At 45.9% G+C, this 24,080-nt stretch overlaps 1 protein-coding gene across 8 annotated transcripts in view; it reads right to left on the reverse strand.

Moving 5' to 3' along the window:
• The window catches only part of FAN1 (FANCD2 and FANCI associated nuclease 1), a 29,734-nt gene extending 13,886 nt beyond the window's left edge, over nt 1–15,848 (reverse strand). For 4 of the 8 annotated variants that reach the window (XR_014242793.1, XM_082386012.1, XM_082386013.1 and 1 more), the window contains exons 1-6: nt 15,525–15,680; nt 13,436–14,845; nt 10,475–10,615; nt 7,605–7,806; nt 5,815–6,048; nt 1,258–1,389 (exon numbers count right to left, since the gene is read on the reverse strand). Coding sequence is in view for 7 of the 8 variants with exons in the window: in XM_082386012.1 (XP_082242138.1) it covers nt 1,258–1,389; nt 5,815–6,048; nt 7,605–7,806; nt 10,475–10,615; nt 13,436–14,693 (1,967 nt within the window). In the remaining variant the exon portion in view is untranslated. Of the gene's footprint in view, nt 1–1,257; nt 1,390–5,814; nt 6,049–7,604; nt 7,807–10,474; nt 10,616–13,435; nt 14,846–15,340; nt 15,414–15,524 lie in introns of those variants that run through there. The other 4 variants (XM_082386014.1, XM_082386015.1, XM_082386009.1 and 1 more) reach the window with 4 other exon arrangements.
• Nucleotides 15,849–24,080: the final 8,232 nt, after the last annotated feature.

Genomic DNA, 24,080 nt, shown 5'->3' on the forward strand with positions numbered 1-24,080 from the left:
GTCCCCCAGACAGCGGTGAGAAATGAGAGCTGGAGGTCAGCAAACGCCCGCCCTCAGGCCAGACGCAGGGCCCCCACCTGATTTTATACAAACCCAGCGTGATTTCCACGTTTCTAAATGGTTAAAATAAGTCAAAAGGAGAAAATTAGTCTGTGGCCTGTGAAAATTACATGAAACTCACATTTCGGTGTGGGCAAACACACCTGCACTGGGACAGCCCCGCCCGCTCGCTCGGGGCAGGGTGGGTGGGGGGGGGCCGGGCACGTTCACGGCAGGACAGCAGAGGCCAGTGAGCATGTGGCTGGCACAGCCTGACCACCGCCCAGCTGGCCCTCCACGGAAGAGGCTACCAGCCTCTGTCCTACAGGAACCCAACTTCCTGGCCACGAGGTCTTTTCTTTTTTTTAAACAAAGAAAATCACCTATTAACTTGTTTTAAACATTTTTCTTCTGCTTGGTCTGAGAAACGTTAACAAATTTTCCTGAATTCAGAAAATCCTCCAATGTACGTGCACATCACAGGGTAAGAAGTTGACTGGTCGTCTCCTTTCTAGAAAGGCCTTTAAGTAAATGGCTCAATTTTGTCTGAGTTACTCCCAAACAAAATACGGACAAAATATTCAGTTATTTTTTCTTAACAGTAAACGCCATTTTCCTGGCTATGGCTTTTAAGTCCATATTATTTCTGCACGGACTTCAGTTCCAAATTTTTTTTGAAAAAGATACTTAATAATACTAATTTTTCTCATCACTATGTAACAAAGAAAGGAAAAAATCTCTTAACCATACGGAATATGTTTAACATTTATTAAACCAAACAAAATGAAGGATCACGTGCTGTGTACTTGAACTTTCGAGGTAAATGTTCATTTTCTTTTTCAGAATTTTACAGCTGCTGGAATTTCCAGCAGAAAGAAGACACCTGGCACAGTTCCCACAGCTTCTGTCCTGCGGCTGGGCTTCCCCCACGGTAAAACTCAGCTGACCGACCCCCAGAGAGGCCAGCCCACCCAAAGGCGGCAAGCTGCTGTCTGCCACACAGGGACCAAGTGTATAAATTCACTCCAAACCTCCAGACGTGCCCTTCTATTCACCCAGCACTTTGACTCCACGCAAAGCAAGGAGGAAATTCACCTGCACATGTTGGTTTCACCACAAAACGAAAGGAGCGTGCTCTTCATGAAAAGAAAGACCTTAAGCAGTTAGAACAACTCGGCTAGTCAGTAAACTTTGACAGGGACCCGAGAGCCACCTCACCTCAGGGACGGGTGGTCTTTCAGTCCGTCCCAATCCTGCTTTGCGCACCGAGCGAGCTCCCTGGCTTCCTCCCAGGCCCCGCTGGCCATCGCAGTGGAGATGTCGTTCAGCATGTGCGCGGCCGCTGCGTACCTGCAGGGGGCGGACCAGGCCATCCAAGCTTCAGGGGTGAATGATCACTGACACACAAAATTCCACATCCTGCCCGCCACATCTAACTCTGCTTTTGAAAATACGAGGGCCACATTTTACCTCAGTAATAATTTGACGTATTACCCCACGGGAGTGGCCTAGAAGAACTCCTCAGACAGGCTACCCAACCAGAAAGATGAAAACATTCACACCGCGCTGTTGTATAACACATCCCATTATATGCATGTAATACTGATCCGCACTTCCTTTCTGACTTTTGGTGCTCATCCATTCGTTCATTCACTCAACAATCCGGCAACCTTGTAAACGGGTAACTGACTTCAGAATTACACACAAGCATAGATTTGGTCATTTAATCACTGAGCCAGAGGTAGCCAGAGGGATGCTGCCCGAGCTAAGAGAACTATTCGGGATTTTCAAAAATAACTTCAGGGACAGGCTTTGGGAGACGGCAATGCTGAAGTGTTATGAACACACTTAAGTGAAGAAAGACAACTTCTCAGTGCACCTGAGACATTCGCCCAATCAGTTCTCTAACACTTCGAGGGCACAGTCATTGTGTTCTGGACTCACCCTTAAAAGAAAAGCATGCACGAGCAATATGTGCAAATACTATCACATAGGAGTAAAACATATATGTAGAACTGAATCACTTTGCTGTACAGCAAAAATTAACATTGTAAATCAACTATACTTGAATAAAATAATTTTTTTTTAAAAAAGAGTAAAAGAAATGGCCTCTAAATATAAAAATTTGCTCATGAACTCTTCGATCTAACTCTCTTATAATGTGCAACTGGACAATTCTAAGGTCGATAAGGAAACAGAAACAGGGAGGGGTGCCCGGAGGCTGGCCCGCCCGGCAGGAGTGCCCTCCTGCCCACCTGAACCAAGCCCCCTCTCCACGAGCCCATCGAGCCCAGCGCCAGCCCCACGGTGCCGCCATCGCCGCCTGCACGGTCACCAGCCCTCCCTCCCCCCGTCCCCGCACTGCCAAGAACAGCATCCCTTCTGCACCCTGACCTCTGCCCTCTGTCTCCTGCCCTCCCTACACCTGGCTGAGAGCACGGCTTCCCCGCAGCCTCCCTCAAGCAGGGACAGCTCTCCTCACGCAGGGCCCAGACGGATGGAAGCATCCTCCTCCCTCCCACCTCCGCCTCCAAATCCTCCTTCCCTCCTTGAAAGCCCCCACCTCCGAAGCCCACGCCTCCTCCTTGCGGGCACCTGCCAGCGCCCCCCACCCCTGTCCCCGTCCCCTCTGCCTTGGTCTCCCTGGGTCTCCCGCCACGATGGCCACGACTTCAGAATTCTCCACCTCCTTCCTCCCCAATAACACGATTCTCCAACCTCTTCTCAGCCACCCACGTGCTCGTGGCCACTGAGACCTTCTGTCCCCGATGGACCGAGTCACCCTCAAGATGCTGACTTCAAGCATCTCCTCCACTGACCCCGCCCCCAATCCTTCCAGCTCGTTCACTGCTGACAGCAACTCCCCACCTTCACCAAGGCCCGACCTTCAGCGCGGCCCCTGTCCCAGCCATAGCGCCTCCCGTCCTGCAGGCCCACGGACCTCGCCCGGGGCAAGCGGACCCCGCCAGGGGAAGAACACACACCAGCCACAGCCCCACCCTGGTGGGGGTGCCCTGGCCGCTCACTCCTCTGGGCCTGCACCAACTCCCCGAATCGTGCTGAAGACGATCACAGAGCCAGGCCGGCTGGTTTCGGCACGTGCTCGCACACCTCCGCCCAGCCCTGCTCGAGGGGTGCCCAGCCTCCACCGCGGCAGCCTCAGCGCTGCCCACACCCCAGTCCTCCCGCAGGTGCTCCGGGTCCCAGGGGGTCCCCTCCTCCTCCTCCACCGTCTGCCTCTCCCTTTCTATGGGTTTATCTGCACGTGCACGTGCACAAACACACACACACCCCCCCCGAGAATCTCCCACCCTTAAGACACCAGGGAACTAGGCCGCCTTGCCGTCGCAGGCCGCCACAGCAGGGGCTGCTTCTCCGAAGCCCATTGGAACCGACCTTCCCCTCCCTGCGCGCAGCTCCTGCCGTCCACCGCCCACCCCCATGGGCCATCCCACTCGACCTCACTGCCCTTCCTCCGGCGTTCAATTGAGCCCCATCCTGACACACCTTCTTCTCCGGGTCCGCCCACCACACACACCCCTGGTTCCCTGCTGCCCTCGCGGCGGCTCCTCCGTGCTGCCCAACCCCTCGGCGCTGGCTGCCAAGCTCCTTCCTCCTCTTCTCCCTCGGGGACCTCATCCCTGGCCGCGTGCTGGTGACTCCAATTCCTCTCCAGGCCGAGCTCCTTCCTGGGCTCCTGACAGCACGCCCAGTACCACACGGGGCAGCTTCAGTCATGGGGCTGGGGGCATCCCCACCCGGCATCCCAGCCCTCCCCGCAAGTCCCCCATCTCATCTGATGGCACCACCACCCACGCCAAAACTCCAGAGTCATCCCTGACTCACTCCTTTCCTCCCCACAAATCTAATCACTATCACAATCACAATGTAATCAGAATCGTCTCGTCTTTTCTGCCCCAAAACATCTCGCACGTTCACTTCTCTACAATGCCCACCACCGCCAGCCCAGCCAAGACCTCCATCCGGACCACCAAAGCTCAATTAGTCTCCTGCCGCCCCCCCGCCACCACTCCACGGGACGCTTTTGTAAAACGTGCACCAGATCCCTTGCCTGCCTAAACCCCTTCCCCAGCTCCCCATCCTCAGCGGATATGACCCAGTCGGCTCACCAGGGCTCTGAGGCCCAGCGTCCCCTGACCTGCGGTCCTGCCCAACCTCCCCTTCACATGGCCCCTGAGGTTCCGGCCAGAGATCGGCAAGCTCTCTCCTGCCCACGGAGCCTGGACGCGGGCACCCAAACCCCTGCAGGACCGGCTCCTCCTCATTCTCAAGCCTCAATCCCAACCTTTCGGGGACACTCTCTGCCTCACGCTATCTACACAGGACTTCTCCAGCCTGCCCCGCAGTTATCATATTATTCTGTTTTCTTTCCCATCTTCCCCAGTAAAACATAACACCACGGCGGCAAAGACCCTATCTGTTCACACTGCAACTCCACCACATGGCACGTAATAGGTACTCAACACTCAACCCATGGGCACTGAATAAATGAGAAGAGAAAAGAAAGGATCAATTATTTCAAGTACCAAGGTGGTGGGAAAGGTTCCTCAGGCCAGGTGCCACGTTACTGGTGTTGTATAATCACCCTTCCTGAAGTCACTTCAACCAGATTTCATTTACGTGCTACAGCCCTCTGCATAACAAAAGAACTTTGACTTATTTTTAACATTTACAGGATACCTACTTTCTAAAAAAAAGACGTGATGGTTTATTTTTTCTCCCTAGCCTCCCCACTTTTGAACTTGTCAACCATGGTTTTGTCAACCATAGAACTGAAAAGCAACCTCCCTTAGATACGTGGTAATGATGACAATTATACCACTAAGACACACTGAGCAATCCCCACAGGCCAGGCTCTAAGCACAATACACATATCAGTGGGAATGTACTATTATCTCCCCATTTTGCAGATGAGTAAACTGAGGCACAGAGTAGATTCATGGTTCATTAGAGAGACTGGAACCTGGCTTCAGAGTTCTCACCAAAGAGAACAGCACCAAGTCACTAAAAACGAAGACGTAAAATGACATGAGACAAAAGAAAACACAGTCAGAAGAAATATTCTTACTAGAAGATTTGACTAAAAAAGTTATTATAACTGAACACAGGATATTGAACGTCCTGATAACTATGGCAAAATGGGCTAAAATCAGTTTATACTGACCCTGCTTTGATACAATAATCTCAATCGTTTATTTTTTTAAAGCACATACTAGACAACACTTAAACAACTTTCCTAAAATCAAATATCAGAATCAATTTCTGCTAAATTTGAGTCATAAACCTTAAATCAAGAATCAAAAGTGAGGACTCCCCTGGTGGCACAGTGCTTAAGAATCTGCCTGCCAATACAGGGGACACAGGTTCGAGCCCTGGCCCGGGAAGATTCCCACATACCGCGGAGCAACGAAGCCCGTGCACCACAACTACTGAGCCTACGCTCTAGAGCCCGTGAGCCACAATTACTGAAGCCCGTGCGCCTAGAGCCTGTGCTCCGCAACAAGAGAAGCCACCGCAACGAGAAGCCCGCGCACCGCAACAAACAGTAGCCCCTGCTTGCTGCAAATAGAGAAAGCCCACGCGCAGCAACAAAGACCCAACACAGCCAAAAATTTAAAAATAAATAAATTTAAAAAAAAAAACGATTTTGGCTATGAACTCATGTTTCTGTTGTGGATGGCAAAAAATAATAACAAAGACTTCTACATAAATTTTAAAATACACAGATTTCATAGGGAGCAAACACGCCCTTACCTGATGAGATCCTCTCTATCCTGGAAGATTTGGGTTTTCCGACTGACGGTATACCTGGGAAACTCCATGCGGCCAAGGTTGACCAGCAGCACCGTAGAAAGCTGGCCCTGCCCGCCACAGGCCGCCTCCTCCTCTTCCACTGCGTGGGTCAGTGAAAACAGCAGCAGGACCCGGGAGAACACAGCCCGGGGGTCTCTACACACTCTCACAGACTGTCCCGCCCAGTCTTTAGCTCTGAAAAATACACGATATGGAAAATAATTTTCTGGCTTTTAAGCATTTGGATGTCAGATTTCACAAATTATTTTAAGCTAAACAGCATGCATTATTCTAAGCCTGAAGCAAATCTCCCACCTCCAACTGTGTGACTTAAAGCATTTCTTAACCTCTCTGGGGCTCAGAGCCCCACCTAGGAACACGGTGAGGATTAGATGACACTGTAACTGCAAACGATTTCACGAACTGTTTGCCTCAATAAAAGAGCAGGATAGGGTTTACGCTGGTCCTGAACACGTGAAATACCAGGAAAACTCATAAAAGTGTTACCTATTTGACACTAGCAATTCTCAAATCTTGACTCCAGTGACACTTGAGATGAAATAATAGGTATTTATGTAGAACGTCACTACCAAAGGCTCTTGGTAAGGCGGCATGTTAAGTCCAGGGCCCTCCGGCTCCAACAACTGCAACACCACACACGGCAGGGTTTTGCTGTTGACATCCGGGCCGTGTAACTCTTTCCTGGGGGTGGGATGCCCAGGCTGTGCATTAGAGGATGCTCAGCTGTATCCCTGGCCTCCGTTCACTAAATGCCAGTAGCACCCACTACCCACCTTAGTCATGACAATGAAAACGCCTCCAGACGATGCCCGGTGTCCCCTGGAGGGCACAGTCGCCCCCAGTTGAGAGCCACTGGTCTAGTGGAGGACCTCACTTTCCTACCAGCCCAAAAGCTATTAAGCCAAAAGCAGAGTTGCATCTCTGGGGCGTGCAGAGATCAGTGCCACCACCAGAGCCGAGAGGACACAGGGGTGGGATTCCCATCACACCACCATCTACTTGAGGACCATTCATCTACAGAGACTGCCCGGAAACACCCTCCTCCCCCATCTCCACACAGAGTCCCAAGGAGGTCCAGTGGACCGACATTCCAAACTCCCGTAAGAATAGTAGTTAAAACTGCATTTTTCTTGAATAATAAAATATTAGAATTTGCCAAGGGCCTAGTGCCTCTAATCTCTTGCCTCCAGATTTTTCTTGGTCCTAGAAATCAGTGTGGTATCTTAAGAATTAGGAATAATAAACCAAGAAAGAATCCAGTCTTTATAATAACGGTTCACCGCCTTCTCAACCTAACTGCAATTGAAAAAAACAATTACAATCTGAAAACACGTACCACCCACCATAAGAAGTTAATATGTGCTATCGGGACTTTCCTGGTGGCGCAGTGGTTAAGAATCCGCCTGCCAATGCAGGGGACATGGGTTCGGGCCCTGGTCCGGGAAGATCCCACATGCCGTGGAGCAGCTAAGCCCGTGCGCCACAACTACTGAGCCTGCGCTCTAGAGCCCGTGAGCCACAACTACTGAGCCCTCATGCCACAGCTACTGAAGCCCGCGCACCTAGAGCCCGCGCACCGCAACAAAGAGCAGCCCCGGCTCTCCACAACTAGAGAAAGCCCATGCGCAGCAACGAAGACCCAACGCAGCCTAAAAATAAATAAATAAAAATCAATTAAATATGTGCTATCAACATTTCAAATGTTTTTACTATAACAATAGCCACAAAACCTTTTCAAAATCACTGCACCGATGCCAGGCTGATTCTTGCGCCAAGTGCAGACTGAAGGCTGTTTGGCCAATTTGAGAAACGCATCCACCAGCTGCTGCTTCTGCCCGTTGGGATTCACCAAGTGGAAGGTCTTTGCCAGGGCTTTCAGTTCCGGAGCAGAAAGGAGCTCGAGCACCTCAGACAGTTCTTGCAACTCAGATTCTGAAATATTAAAAAAAAAAAAAAATTTAAAAATAGTTTTAAAGCTTACTGTTTTCTAGCTTGATTTACTTTAAGAAGAAAACTCACTTACATGAAAATAAAATGAAATGCTACTCTAGAAATTTTAGTTTGCCAAACTGATTGTTAAAACTTATGGAAAATAGATATTTCACAAAAGTTATAAAACAACAGAACTTCTAAGAAGTAAAAGAAAATCTGAATAAAATAAAGACCCACATGGATAGCCACTGGTATATCGCCCACAACAAAACCTACGGCTGGGCCTCTCCAGAGCAGGTCAGAGGCAACTGCTCATCAGCTGTCCTCTCTCCACACAGGCCTGGGGCTGAGAAGCCTTGCATGGGGTCACTTGCTCAGCACACATGTGTACATCACGCTATTAGGGGACCCAGACAGCAAGCTTGACCCCCGGGATGCAGCTGAATCAGAGCTGGCTGGTCTCTGCCTTCACAGCACCCGCAGCTTAGGGCAGGGCCATCTTCCTCCAGTCAGCAAGTCCTCTCTGGGTGTACACTGTCTGCCAGGTAGCACCTGCCCAGGGCATACAGTGAACAAACCGCATCCGTGCCCACAGGGAGCTAGCATAATAAATATGTCAGGGGTGACAACTGCTACAAAGAAAAACAAAGCTGGCAGCAACATGGACGGACCTAGAGATGATCACATTAAGCGAAGTAAGTCAGAAAGAGAAAGACGATTATCATATATCACTTATATGTGGAATCTAAAATATGACACAAATGAACATATCTATGAAACAGAAACAGAATCACAGACACAGAGAACAGACTTTTGGTTGCCAAGGGGGAGGGGGGTGGGGGAGGGATGGATTGGGAGTTTGGGATTAGCAGATGCAAACTATTATATATAAGATGGATGAACAACAAGGTCCTACTGTATAGCACGGGGAACTATATTCCATATCCTGTGATAAACCATAATGGAGAAGAATATAAAAAGAATACATATATGCATAACAATCACTTTGCTGTACAACAGAAATTAACACAACATTGTAAATCAACTATACTTCAAAAAAATTTTTTTAAAATAAATAAATAAAAGGAGGAAGAATGAACTAGGAAAAAAGAAGAAAGAAAAGCAAAGCTGGGTAAGGCAAACTGGACTGGCGGGAGGTGGCCGTATTTGACACTAGGTGGTCAGGCAAGTCCCTGACGAGGTGACACAGAGCAGAGCTGGATGACATGAGGGGGTGAGCCGAGTGGGAGCAGGCACAGGCTCTGAAAGAGGGGTGCACTCAGCCAGAACACCCAGGGAGCAGAGTGAGGGGACGGACAGGGACACACCCCACTGGGCTGTGCAGACCACGGGTGGGACCTGGGCGGGACTGAGGGCAGCGTTAGGCCACTGGGGTTCTGCTTTTGTTGCTTAACGGTCATTTAAAGGTAAGTCAAGGCTCAGGGCTTCCCTGGTGGCGCAGTGGTTAAGAATCCACCTGCCAATGCAGGGAACACGGGTTCGAGCCCTGGTCCGGGAGGATCCCACATGCCGTGGAGCAAGTAAGCCCACGAGCCACAACTACTGAGTCTGTGCTCCAGAGCCCGCGAGCCAACGAAGAGTAGCCCCCGCTCGCCGCAACTAGAGAAAGCCCGCACGCAGCAACAAAGACCCAACGCAGCCAAAAATAAATAAATAAATTTATTAAAAAATAAATAAAATAAATAAATAAAGTCAAGGCTCACCTGGCTTGCCTGTTACACCTGTAGATTTCTGGAACCTGCACCTAATCTTCCGGGTCAGGTGGGGACACAAGCTCTCCAGTGCCCCTGATGGCCTGATGTGAGGGAACCCGGGGTCCCGCTGCCTGATCCCTCACAAGCCATCACATCCACGGAGCCTCCAGGCCTCTCCCCCAAGGCTCCCCACGTCCCCCAGCCAGGCCCACCACGTCACCCTAACTGCACTCACTGCTCTGCACTACAAACTCTGCCGCACAGAAACCGTCTGGCTTTGGCTTGATTCCCCTATTTCAGTCTAAACTGTGAACAACTTGAACCCAGGACTCACATCTTTCATCCTCCTTATACCCATGTTTCCAGTACAATATTGTACTCAACACATGTAGGTACCTAATGAAAGCTACTGATGAGACAACCAAGGTTACCTCATATTCACACGGGCTTAAATCAGTGAAACAATTCCTGAGACAATCAACCTACAAATTATAAGAGCTGTCTGTGTGTGCATGGGGGGCAAATTAAGGTTTTAGAGGCGATACTAGCTTCAAACAAACCAGCTTTGTTCCATCATAAAGATGAGAAAACTAGGTAAGATGAGTCAAGCTCTTGCTGGAAGGAGAGCCAGGAGGGATGAGTTTCCCCTGTGGATCCAGCCACTCATCTATCTCTCAGTGACTTTACGGGACTAAGCCTGGGACCATGAGAACACAGCAGCAGGCAATCTTTTGTTATCCTAGGAGTCTTAACTCAGGCTGAGGATGGCTTTAACAACACATGAATAATTTGTTGTCCTAAGAAGATTCAAAACTCAATTTAAAAAGACATACACAATTACTATTTATCAGGCACCAATCAGGAGATGACACCAAACTAACATCACCCTCATTTTGCAGAAACTGGATTCCCTACGTCGGATTTTCACTTTGGTTCCCCTGGACAAACCGTACCCGTCTGCAGGAAGCCTGCGTGTGTCAGCTCTCTAACCACCGGGGTTAAGTCAGCGGAGATCTCTTCATATTCCAGCTTGTTCATCTTAATCCAGCCGAATTTACGTTGAAAAAGTCTGACATATAACTTCTGACCGCCAGCTGCAACGAAGTTAAGAAAAATAGTGAGAAACCTTCTGTTTCTTCTCGAAAACATATACTATCATTTACTTTTGTAAACTGAGGTGAGTAAAACAGGCTGTTAGAAATACACAGAGGCTGACTCAACGGATCTTCCAAGAAAATCATTTTCTTCCTTAGGAAGACGTGACTTATTTCAAATACAGAGCCCCGTGGGGATGTCTCCTTGGCCTGTATGCCTGTCACCGCAGGACAGGAGGACGCAAAGCCAGCCCTGCCCCCCCAGCTGTGCAAGTCTGTGGAACTGAGACTCCTTTTTCTCTTCTATAATAAAAAGGAACGGGGGTGGGCAGTAACACCATCTTCCCAAAGTTGGTGAAAAGATTAAACACGATGAGGTATTCAATAATTAGTGGTGTATAAACCATAAAAAAAGTTCCAAAGTTAGTAATGATTATTGGCCATTTAAAAACCTAAGACCCGGGTTCCCCACTTTCTAGCCAGCATTTCTACTCCCTCAAGAGAAATCCCCCAGGGTGCCAGTTATTTTGTTCTCTCCTTTCGGTTTAATATGCATTATTCTATTTTTGGCTGAAAATCATCTGAAAAGAATTTTCCAAAAAAAGTCTAGCTTTGGTGGGGTGGCCATCTCTAAGGCAGTGATCTCCACCAAGCTATTTAATTAATCTGGTCTCAAGTTTTCTTATTACCCAAATTATCTATAAATTTCTAACTCTAAAATGGTATGGGGACTTCCCTGGCGGTCCAGTGGCTAAGACTCCACACTTCCATTGCAGGGGGTGTGGGTTCGATCCCTGGTCAGGGAACTAAGATCCTGTATGCCGCATGGCACAGCCAAAAATTTTTTTAAATAAAATAAAATGGTATGACTGTATTTGTTACATCTTCAACATTTATTTCCCTTTTTTCTTTAAAGAGGCAAAATCGACTTGCAGTAGTTATTTTTACTACAGAGACACTGTAGATGATTCTCTGTGGAGAGCAAGCCACAGGAATCTGCAGAACTTACAATAGGAAAGTGTTCCTACTTCTCAATCATACTGAAGCCAGGGGCCACCAACTATTCAAACAAATGCTCACATGAATGCAAGCAGCATCCAACCAAAGATCTGTGACCACCCCGGATACGACAGTCAATGAGGGTCATTTACACCCACGTCGGGGGAGGCCAGTGCAAGTAGAGATGGAAGCTGTGTGGACACGTTATAAAACTGTGCAGAGGGCTTCCCTAGTGGTACAGTGGTTAAGAATCCACCTGCTAATGCAGGGGACATGGGTTCGAGCCCTGGTCCAGGAGGATCCCACATGCCGCGGAGCAACAAAGCCCGTGTGCCACAACTGCTGAGCCCGTGAGCCACAATTGCTGAAGCCCGCGCGCCTGGAGTCCGTGCTCCGCAACAAGAGAAGCCACCGCAATAAGAAGCCCGCGCACCGCAACGAAGAGAAGCCCCAGCTCGCTGCAACTAGAGAAAGCCCACGGGAAGCAACAAAGACCCAATGCAACCAAAAATAAATTTATAAAAAAGAAAAGAAAAAAATTTTTTTAATATGTTAAAAAAAAAAAGAACTGTGCAGAGAAGTATCACCCACGTGTTAAAAAGTAACACAAGCAGAGCCATAGTTTCCTTGTGCGAAAGTGAAATCGAAGCCTTTCCCTTAACCATTATTGGTAACACTCAGGATTTCTTTTTTTTACTCTACTGGGACTCAGACCTGCTACTATCACTAGAGGTCAGCGTGGCCCCCAAGTAAGCTTTTCCTACTCGGGAGGGACTCAGTTGCACAGAGCCATCAAGGCCCTTTGGATGAGCAGCCATCAAGCGGGGCTCTTGCTCCAAACCTGCGCTATTGGCTCAGAACCACCGCTGGCTGCCAAGGAACTGAGGCATGTTTTTAAATGTACTAATTTACAAAATTAAAAAAAAAAAAAAAACACAAAGACCAAAAATGTTTTTAATGTACCAATTTAGCTTGAAAGTTTCCACTTCCTGCACACCCTGACTTTAAAAGGCAGAGTTGGGCTTCCCTGGTGGCACGGTGGTTGAGAATCTGCCTGCCAATGCAGGGCACACGGGCTCGAGCCCTGGTCTGGGAAGATCCCACATGCTGCGGAGCAGCTGGGCCCGTGAGCCACAACTACTGAGCCTGCGCGTCTGCAGCCTGTGCTCCGCAACAAGAGAGGCCGCGATAGTGAGAGGCCCGCGCACCGCGATGAAGAGTGGCCCCCGCTCACCGCAACTAGAGAAAGCCCTCGCACAGAAACGAAGACCCAACACAGCCATAAAAAAAATAAATTAACTAAAAGGCAGAGTCCAAGCAACTAAAATATTGTTGGAGGAAAAAAATAAGCCTGAGTATACCTTGGTTTGTTTTTTCCCTGTATTTTATTTTCATTTTTGAGGAAATGGCCTGCGAAAACAACAAAATCACCTAACAGTCAGCTTGATTACATGCCCGAAATGCACAGTACACTTTCCTAAATCACACTGTATTTTTTTTTTCTAATCTGGGAAAGGTTGTTTTACAACCATCAAATATACAAAAACCGGACAAACAGCTGCTTCCACTACAACCAAAGTACAGCTTGTAAGGATGATACTGCAGAAGCAGACATCACCAGGCCCAAAAATCTTGTCTCGTTTACAGGCATATCTTTCTCTAGCTGAACTCTCATTGGCTGTGATTCCCATGAGTACTCCCACGGGACTCCCAAAACCACACTGACTGCCTGTGGTCATGAGATTTCTGCCCATGACATCTCAGACCAATTCAGGGCAGCAAAGGGGAAACAAAGCCTCGAAAGCAACAGGTTCAAGATACCTGATAATTGATGAAATTTAGTTATAATGCCCTTCTCGTGTTCATCAAAGAGCTTCCTGTCTTCTTCATTCTCAAACACGGCTTTCAGCACCACGAGGAAACTCCGAAGGTAGTAAGGATGGTCCGGTGGGGCTGGACTTGTTACACAGGAAACATCACAGCTTGACCCCTGCTCCAAAGGAATTCGGTCAGTGATTTCATTCTTTAAGCCACTGTCACCTTCTGGAGGAAGTGCTTGGCTGTCATTCCATATAGAAGCATCGTGTGTAGAATTATGAGATTTTGCCTCCCAATGTGATGACTGGGTTGGAGCTTGTGAAACAAAAGTCATTTTTACCTCTTCACAGCCACCTGCTTCACAGTTTTCAACACCTTTATCATCTGTTCCTTTGATACTCTCCTGCTTTGCAAGATGGTCCTCTGAAGCAGACTTTAATTTATGCCCAAGAGTTAAATCTGGTGAAAGTAACACGGGAGCATTATCTGAGAAGGTGGGGGTGAGAGTTGATCTCCCACATTCCTGGGCAGCCGTTTGGCCTTCAGCTTCCATTATTTTAGAGCCTCCCACAATATGTTCGGGAGTGCTTGGTTCCTCCAGGGAATCACAGGCAAACACGTTTTCCTTTTGAGAACTATTCTCCAAAAGCTGATCCTGGCCTTCCATCTCTGAACACTGATCAACCAGGCTCTTAACCCCTGTGGACGAGGAACTCTGTGGACTCTGATTGGCAAATCCCTCATTCTTATCTATTGATCTTTTAGCCTTTAAGTATCTTCTGGACAATTTAGATGACAGGCTTCCCAGAGGGATGACTTTCACATTATGATGTCTCAGCCCATCTTGATTTCTGCACACTGCGTCATCATTACTCTTAAAATAGGGGCTGGTCTGCTGTTTTATGCCCATTTTTGCTGAATCACTTCGGCCAGGGGTTAAATTGATCTTTGATGGTGACGACTTCTCTGGCGTTACATCTTCTAAGACAATATTGGTCAAATCTACTGTGGACACATTTGAACTTAAGCCAACATGTCCAGGGTCAGCTGGAGTGACGTCACCGTTGTTAGCACACATTTCATCAAGGTGACGGTTTAGGTCGTATCTTGGCACCATTTTACTACAAACGGGGCAGGCAAGTTTAACAGGCGGTACGTTGTTAAAAAACGCAATAATAGAGTTAGATTCATTTTTTTTAGTTTTGCTGCTTGATAAACTTCTACGAGGTCTTTTTTTTGAGGATTTCCCTACAGACATCATGAGTATTAGAAAAGCTGGGTGTTTCAAGTAGTAAAACACAAGAAATCACCAGGGAAAGATAGCAATGGTTTACTTTTACTCCTCCGAATTGAAATAATAAAAAGTGGGATTCTATTGGACTTCATGTTATTCATTTAGTCAGTTTCTTCTCCCTACAAAATAAAACGCATGTGGATTAATAGCATTTTTATGAATTCCACAACAGAGAGGGTAACTAAGCTCTAAAACGTGCAACGGCAGTATCTCATGGGATGAGAAAAACCCTGCGCTTGGAACATAAGACCAAGGCCTACTCTCAGCTGTCCACGCGACCTCAGTGTGTCCCTTAGCCGAGAAATGACATGGGGATAAGGTCTAAGACTTCTCTTTAAGATCGAAAATCAGCCGTTTTAAAAAGGGAACATCTGACTATGCCAGGTCCTTTTTTAAAAGCACCGCATCATTAACTTTTTCCGGGAGAGGGAATGCCTATCCCGCCCTCACAGGCCTGCAGAGAGAATCGCCCAAAGTCTCGGGCATCTGTCCACATGCTTGGACCCCCCACCCCCACGCCGTCCCCCGGCAGCTCTGGCCGCCGAACCTAAGGCTCGGACTCAGCCCCGCCCGCCCTCCCCGCGTGGCCGCGACCGCGCACCTGGGATGCGCACCTGGAATGAGCACCTGGGGCTCCGCCGCCGGCCCGGCTGCCCTCCTCCCGCCCCCTCCCTCCCTTCCTCCCCCCCTTTCTGTCCCCGCCTCCACCGCCTCCCGGCCTCACCGGCCCGAGCCGCCAGCTCTCCCCCCTCCCGCCCAGTGCCCGCGACCCCGGCCCGGCCGCCCCATGCTTCCTACCAGCTCCGCGCGCCAGGCATTTCCAGCCGATCCCCGCGGCTCGACCGCCACAGGCTCAGTCAGAGGAGGCTCGAGCGATCGATCGCCCCTCCCTCCCACCTTAAAGGCATCCCGGGTCCAGGGAGGCTTAGCCGGCGGAGGTCAACCAAGACTCTGCCCCTCCTACTCTCCGCACCTGCGGGAGGCGGGCCGCCGGGAAGGTGGGCAGGTTGCTGGTCGGGGAGCGTTTGGTGTCGGAGGAAGCCGGCCTCCTGGGAGGAGACACAGGCGTGGACTCGACTTAGCCAGCAAGCGCGTGCTGGGGTTCCCGAAGGAGATGCCGTTCGCCGCCTGATGCAATAGATGCCAATAACCTCAAGAGCAAAGAAATAGATCAAGAACAAGGACCTACTGTGTAGCAGAGGGAACTATATTCAATATCTTGAAATAACCTATAATGGGAAAGAATCTGAAAAAGTATATATACTTTTATACATACTTATATATATATAAAATCACTTTGCTGTACACCTGAAACATTGTAAATCAACTATACTTCAATTAAAAATAAAAATAAAAGAATGATAAAATGTAGTCAGGTAATTAGGGAGTGGTGAGTTTGGATATTTCTTACATTAAAATGTAGTTTAGTTTGTTTGAATATAGTTTGTTTTCTTTGTGTTAATATAGTTTAATTTAATATAGCCAGGTTACATAATTTAAAATAAGGGCTATGTTTAACAACGGCAAAATTACTGAAAGTTTATCAGTCAGCCCTTGAGTGCTGATGCCAGCTGGTTCCAGCACCCCCTGACCGTGACCCGAATGGATGCTTCCTGAGCTCGAGGCGCCTGTCTATGGTCCTTTACCACCGCCTGCAGCAGCGGCCAGCACTGTGTGATTACTCCATAAATATGTGTCAAATGAATGCATGAATAAATGAGCAAACCAAAGAGAAAATGGACGTGAACAGGGAATTCATCGACAAGTATGTATTGAGTGCCTCCCTCGTGCCAGGTAATGTCCTTGGCCCTGGAAATATGACCATGAACAGAATGAGGAATTGGGGGGAAATCCTGCCTTCATGGAGAATACACTCTGATGGAGGAAGATAGAGAAAAAACAAAATATACGTAAATTATGTAGAGTGTTTAAAAGGCAAGTACTGATTAAATAAAATTCCTATTCTATGGCAAGATGAGAAAAATTTAAACATAAATGTTTCCTTTGCCCGTTTGGGCCTCTGCATTAGTATTGTGTATTCTGCATCTGCATTAATCAGACCTCCTTAGGAGATAACATTCCTTTTTAATCTCATCAAGGGTCACAACTCCTTAGGAGATAACCTTCCTTCTTAATCTTGTAAGGGGCCACAATGACCCATGACCACTACTCACTTTGTATAGATCTGGATTGTGTACACTGTCAGTAATATGTCATTTAATGTACAGCCCTGTGTCTCAAAAACTTATATAACTGTGCCTTGACCTCTAACAGGCAGAACAGTTCTCGGAGCTTTCTGAGAGGCTGTTCCCGGTTTATAATCCTCAGTTTGGCTCGGATAAAATTTTCTATTTCTTTTTTAGATCGACTGATTAATTTTTTCGTCGACGGTGCTTTGAAGAGAAATCAAGCAGAAACATCGTGGTGGGGGAAGGGAGGGGCATTACAGTTTGAAAGAGCGGTAAGGAAAGGCCTCACTGAGAAAGTACCATCTGAGCAGACTTGAAGGAGGGAAGGCAGTGGATGTTCCAGAGAAGAGAGTTGTAGTCAGAAGAAACAACCTCAGGGAGTGTAACAGAGAGTGTACCCCAAGGTAGAAGCTTGCCTAGCAAGGCTAAGGACACCCAGAAGGCCAGGAAGACTGGAGCAGAAGTGAAGGAAGAGAGATAGCAGAGGACAGGTCTTGTAGGGCAATGGTAGTGAACTTTTTTCTGTAAAGGGCCAGGTAGTCAATATTTTAGGCTCTGCCAGCCATAGGGTCTCTGGTCAAAATCTGCAGTATGCAGTGTGAAAGCAGCCATAAATAGTACATAACAAAAGAGTGTGGCTGTGTGCCAAAAAAACTTTATTTACAGATAGAGTCAGCTGACCAGATTTGGTCTCTGGCTGTAGTTTGCTGACACCTGATATAAGGCCTTGTGCATCATTATATGGATTTTAACATCTGCTTTGAGTGTGTTCAGCAACATATGGTGGGGGTAGGGGAGGCAGGGAAAACAAAAGGCGAATGGAGTAATCCAAGGATGGTGGTGCCTGGGGTTAGCTGATAAGAAGTAGTTAGGAATATTACTCAGCCATGAAGAAGAATGAATTAATGACATTTGCAGCAACATGGGTGGACCTAGAGATGATCATACTAAGTGAAGTAAGCCAGACAGAGAAAGACAAATATCGCAGGATATCACTTGTATGTGGAATCTAAAAAAAAAAATTATATAAATGAACTTATATACAAAACAGAACAGACTCACAGACATAGAAAACAAACTTATGGTTACCAAAGGGGAAAGAGGGAGAGGGATAAATTAGGAGTTTGGGATTAGCAGATACACACTACTGTATACAAAATAGATAACCAACAAGGACCTGTGTGCCTTTAGATGTGTGTCTTTGTCCATTCAGGCTGCTACGACAAAATACCACAGATTGAGTAGCTTATAAACAATGGAATTTTATGTCCCACAGTTCTGGAGGCTAGAAGTCTGAGACAGGGTATCAGCATGGTTGGGTAAAGGCCCTCTTCTGGATCCCAGACTTCTCACCATGTCCTGACATGGTGTAGTGGAAGGATCTAGGGAGCTCTAGGGGGGGGGTCTAAGGACACTAATCCCATTCATGAGGGCCCCAGCCTCATGGCCTAAGCAGCTCCCAAAGGCTCCATCTCCTCACACAATCCCAATGGGCAGTAGGATTTCAACATATGAATTTGGGGAAGGGGAGAACACAAACATTCAGACCACAGCCACATGTAAGTTTGAAATGCCAGTTAGACATTCTTGTGGCTAAAAGATACTTAAATTTATTAACTAAATCAGGCCAGGAAATATAAATTGGGGAGTCATCAGGGTCTATATGGTATTAATATACGGCACTAAGGAATGACTGTGGTTAGAGAATTGAAAGGTCAGAAGGCTGAACACTCTGATAAGGAGGGAAGGTGAGGATGAGGCAGCAAAGGAGTCTGAGCTGCATCCAGAAAACAGGTGTATGGTACATGCTGAGGATCACGGGGTGTCGGCAGCTAGAAGGAAAGTAAGGTGAGGTCTGCAAGCAGCCATAGATCCAGCAGTGTGGAGGGCACTGTTAGCTGACAGAAACCAAAGCTGCGGAATGGTGATTGCAGAGGATTCAAGAAAGAATGGGGAGACAGGAATTGGAGACAATGTGGGGACCCATTCAGTACCCTGGAGTTTGTGTGAAGATTATTTTAAGCTGAAGACATTGAGATTCAACAGAGGCAGAAAGAAGCCTTCTAAGAGCTTCTCCTTCCTGATGGAAAGCAGAGACTTCTGGGAAATGAGGCTGCTGTGAATTCCCTCTTCAGGGTGGCTTTTATTACCAGGAAGGAGACCAAGAGTAAATTCCCTCTCTGGGGGAATTTTATGGCCAAGAAAATGGAAAGACCCCTTGCGCTTGAATTTGCAATTATTATCACAGACTTTCTTATCTCCCATTTGCTCTTCTAGAAACCCATTTGCTTTTCTCTAACAGCCATTTCTACCCCCTTTCTTTTCCCTGCTAAATTAGGTGTATAAATCTCTAACTTCAACCACTTACCCAGCTGCTTCTTTTGTAAACTACAATATGTATATGAATAATTTCTCCTGTTAATCTGTCTTTTGTCAGTTTAATTCACAGGCCCCTAGGGACTCAACCTAAGAGGGTAGAGGAAAAGTTTTTCCTCTCCAACAACAGAAAGTATAGATGACTCTTTCAAGAGGTTTAGCAGTGAAGGAGAACAGACAGGTGGGGCAGAACTAAAGGGGGAAGTGGGGTTAGGAGTGTTGTTATTTAACAAATGTTGGAGAGGGTGTGGAGAGAAGGGAACCCTCCTACACTGTTGGTGGGAATGTAAGTTGGTGCAACCATTATGGAAAACAGTGTGGAGGTTCCTTAAAAAACTAGAGTTACGGGAATTCCTTGGCGGTCCAGTGGTTAGGACTCTGTGTTTCCACTGCAGGGGGCCCGGGTTTGATCCCTGGTCTGGGAACTAAGATCCTGCATGCCCCGCAGCATGGTCAAAAATCCCATAAGCTGCATGGGGCAGCCAAAAACAAACCAAAAAACAAACTAAATATTGGAACTTCCCTGGTGGCACAGTGGTTAAGAATCTGCCTGCCAATGCAGGGGACACAGGTTTGAGCCCTGGTCCAGGAAGATCTCACATGCCACAGAGCAACTAAGCCTGTGCGCCACAACTACTGAACCTGAGCTCTAAAGCCTGCAAGCCACAACTACTGAGCTCACGTGCCACAGCTACTGAAGCCCACGCGCCTAGAGCCCATGCTCTGCAACAAGAGAAGCCACCGCAATGAGAAGCCCATGCACCACAACGAAGAGTAGCCCCCACTCGCCGCGACTAAAGAAAGCCCGTGCACAGCAACGAGGACCCAACGCAGCCAAAAATAAATAAATAAATAAATTTATAAAAAATAAAAAACTAGAATTACCATATGATCCAGCAATCCCACTCCTAGGTGTATATCTGGAGAAAACCATAATTTGAAAAGATACATGCACCCCAACGTTCACAACAGCCAAGATATGGAAACAACCTAACAGTCCATTGATGGATGAATGGATAAAGAAGATGTGGTACATATATACAATGGAATACTACTCAGCCATAAAAAAAGAATGAAATAATGCCATTTGCAGCAACATGGATGGGCCTAGAGATTATCATACTAAGTGAAGTAAGTCAGAAAGACAAATACTGTATGACATCACTTATATGTAGAATCTAAAATGTGGCACAAATGAACTTATCTAAGAAACAGAAACAGACCCACAGATATAGAGAACAGACTTGTGGTTGCCTAGTGGGAGATGGGTGGGGGGAGGGAAGGACTGGGAGTGTGTGATTAGCAGATACAAACTACTATATATAGGATGGATAAATAACAAGGTCCTACTGTATAGCACAGGGAACTATAGTCAATATCCTGTGATAAACCATAATGGAAAAGAATATGAAAAAAGAATGTCTATATGTGTATAACTGAGTCACTTTGCTGTACAGCACAGATTGGCACAGCATTGGAAATCAACTATACTTCAATAAAAATATAAAATAGAAGAAAAGAAAAGAAAAGAGAATACCAAAGACAGGACTGGAGGGGTGTAGGGAGGCAGAGGGAGAGAGTGGTCTGGAAGGGGCAGTGAGAAGCAAGGATATCTAATCCATCCACCTCCAGGCCAAGTGAAGACTGGGGGAAAAACAGAACAGAAAACTGCCACCATTTGAAAAAGCTGCTGAAGAAGCCATGTCCTCAGGGGAAAAAAAAAAAGACAGGGAGTATTACCAGAGAAAGAGGTCATTTTATAAAGTTAAAAGGGTCAGTCATGAGGAAGACATAAGAATCATAAATCGTTATGTGTCTAATAACAGGGCTTCAAAACACATGAAGCAAAAACTGACACATCAAAGGAATAGACAAATGCACAATCATAGAGATTTTAATATCTTTCTCTAATTGGTAGAATTAGACCCCCCCCAAATAAGTAAGGATATAGAATAACTGAACAGAACTATCAAAGCTCTGGACTAATTGAAATACAGAGCTCTATGCGTACCTGTAGAGCACATATTTTTTCCTTTTCCCAGTGGTATAAGTTTAATAATTCTGAAACTGCTTCTTGTATCATCTAGAAGCAAATGAATATACTGAAGACAATGGGAGTAAGATTTCTCACTGTTGGAAAAGGTGTTACAAGTATGGAAAGAATGAAACTAGAATATAATCTGCTGTGGTACTGGATTAGAATTGGAGGTATTGATATGAACCCATGCATGAAATATATCACACACACACACACACACACACACAGAGTTTCCCAGCTGTGTCTTTTGATTGGACCTAGTAGCAACAGTAGCAGTGAGCATACCTAGCACCTAGATCTTTTGTTTCAAAATACCATTCTCCACTAAGAGGAGCCAGGGTTCCTTGGAAAAATGGCCAAATCCACGAAAAGTACAGGATAAAGCCTGGGATGTTTTGTAGCACCACAAAGTAAGGAAGTGCTCAAAGAATGATGGGGACCTATCATGACCCAGGAATCACCTTGAAGGGCCTTCCACTGTACAAGTCAGGGACAATTGCAACATTGAAAGTGATAAGAAAGGATTATAAACATTAAATAATATAGAAACCTGAGTCTATACTGATATAAATGAGAAGGGAAAGCTCTTCCTTGCAGTAGAATGTCAATAGATACAGAAGAAATGATGGGAGTTAGAAAATCATCAGTGGACGCTCAAATTTGTGAGTGAAAATTTGGTGAGGAGCAAGGTATTTACAGTATCAAAGTATCTCCATCATAAATTACTAATTATTAAAAAGAAAAGATAATTTTATAGTGGGAAAGCCTGACATCACTTTAACAAACTAATCATTCTCCTCACCAGCTTCACTGGGACAAATGGATATCAAACCTCTGTTGATGAGATACTGAAGACACATTACTGCTATGGTTTTCTTGCCAAAAATGCTAGCCTGAATCTAATCATCAGAAAACAGACAAATCCAATTTTGAGGGACATTCTATAAAAAACTGGCCTGTATACTTGAAAAATCTTACAGTTAAGAAAGACAAAGGCTCAGAAACTGTTCCAGATTACTAGAAGCTAGAGATGTAACAACTAAATACGAGTGACCTTGGAATGACCCTGCACTGGGGAAAAGAGCTATAAAGGATGTTATTGGGACAGCTAACAAATTTGAATATGGACTGTGGATTGCATAATTGCATTGTGTCAATGTTAAATTTCCTGATTTTGGTGATTATACTGTGGTTATATATAAGTGATTATTCTTATTCTTAGGAAATACATAATGATGTATTTAGGGGTAAAGGTCCATGATGTCTTCAACTTACTCTCAAACTGTTCAGAAAAAAAGAGAAAGAATAATAAAGCCAATGGGGCTAAATTTATTGGAATTTTCCTGTAACTTTAAAATACCAAAATTAAAAGCTAATTAAGGGACTTCCCTGGTGGCGCAGTGGTTAAGAATCCGCCTGACAATGCAGGGGATATGGGTTTGAGCCCAGGTCCAGGAAGATCCCACATGCTGCGGAGCAGCTAAGCCTGTGAGCCACAACTACTGAGCCTGCGCTCTAGAGCCTGCAAGCCACAACTACTGAGCCTGCATATTGTAACTACTGAAGCCCACACTCCTAGAGCCCGTGCTCCACAACAAGAGAAGCTATGGCGATGAGAAGCCCGTGCGCCGCAATGAAGAGTAGCCCCCGCTCACCGCAACTAGAGAAAGCCCGCACACAGCAACGAAGACCCAATGCAGCCAAAAAAGTTAATTAAAAAAAGAAAAAAAGCTAATTAAAAATGATACAGAAAATAAACACATAACAAAATGCTCAATCCCATTAGTAGAGAAACATAAATTAAAACCACACAGATTCATCATATTGTACCTACCAGAATAGCAAAAAAAAATTTTAATTCCCCCCAAGTGCTGACAAAGATATGATTAAGTGCAAATTTGTACAACTTTGAGAAACAATGCCACGTTATATTTTGGACTTCCTACCCAGCAATTCTAAGATACCTTAGAGGCTAGAGCCTACACTAGCACTGTGATGTTCAAATGGGATTATTCATAATAGTGTAAAACCAGAAACAAATGTCTTCAAGAGAATGGTTAAATAAAACTGTAGTATATTCATAGAATACTGTGCAGCAGTGAAAATGAATGAATAGGATTATGGATAAATTTGAGGGATGTCAACAGAGAAATAGCAACCCATCGAAATAATGTTCTATTTTCATAAAATTCACATATTAGTAAAATTAAACAATGCATTGACTATAGATATGTGAATATATGGTAAAATATAACAAATGCAAAGGAATGATAAATGTGAAATTCAGAACTGTGGTAATTCTTTACTTCTTTACACAGATGAGTGAAGCAGATAGAGCATTGTTTTGTTTTTAGATAAAAGGTGATTTCACAGATGTTCTATTGTGCTTCTAATTTATATAGAAAATGAAATGTATGTAAATATTCTACCAGAATACACACTTCATAAGGTTAGGAATTGTTATCTGTTTCGTTCAGTTATAACCCTGGTACCTACAACAGTGCCTGGCACAAATCAAATATTTAGAATGAACATAATCTTTATATCAAATGTGATATTAAAGAAGCAAATGGATTGATATATCTCACCCAGATGTGGGGGGAAAATGTGAAGATTAAGTGACTTTACTCTGCAAGTATCAAACTTGGACAGATAAAAATGAATCATCGCTCCAGGATCAAACATCCTGATCCTGACAAATTATTATGAAACAAATAATCATTAGGAGTTTGGGATTAAAATATACACACT

The sequence above is a fragment of the Balaenoptera borealis genome (genome assembly GCF_965194805.1).
Source record: "Balaenoptera borealis genome assembly, chromosome: 3".
Classification (NCBI taxonomy): domain Eukaryota; kingdom Metazoa; phylum Chordata; class Mammalia; order Artiodactyla; family Balaenopteridae; genus Balaenoptera; species Balaenoptera borealis.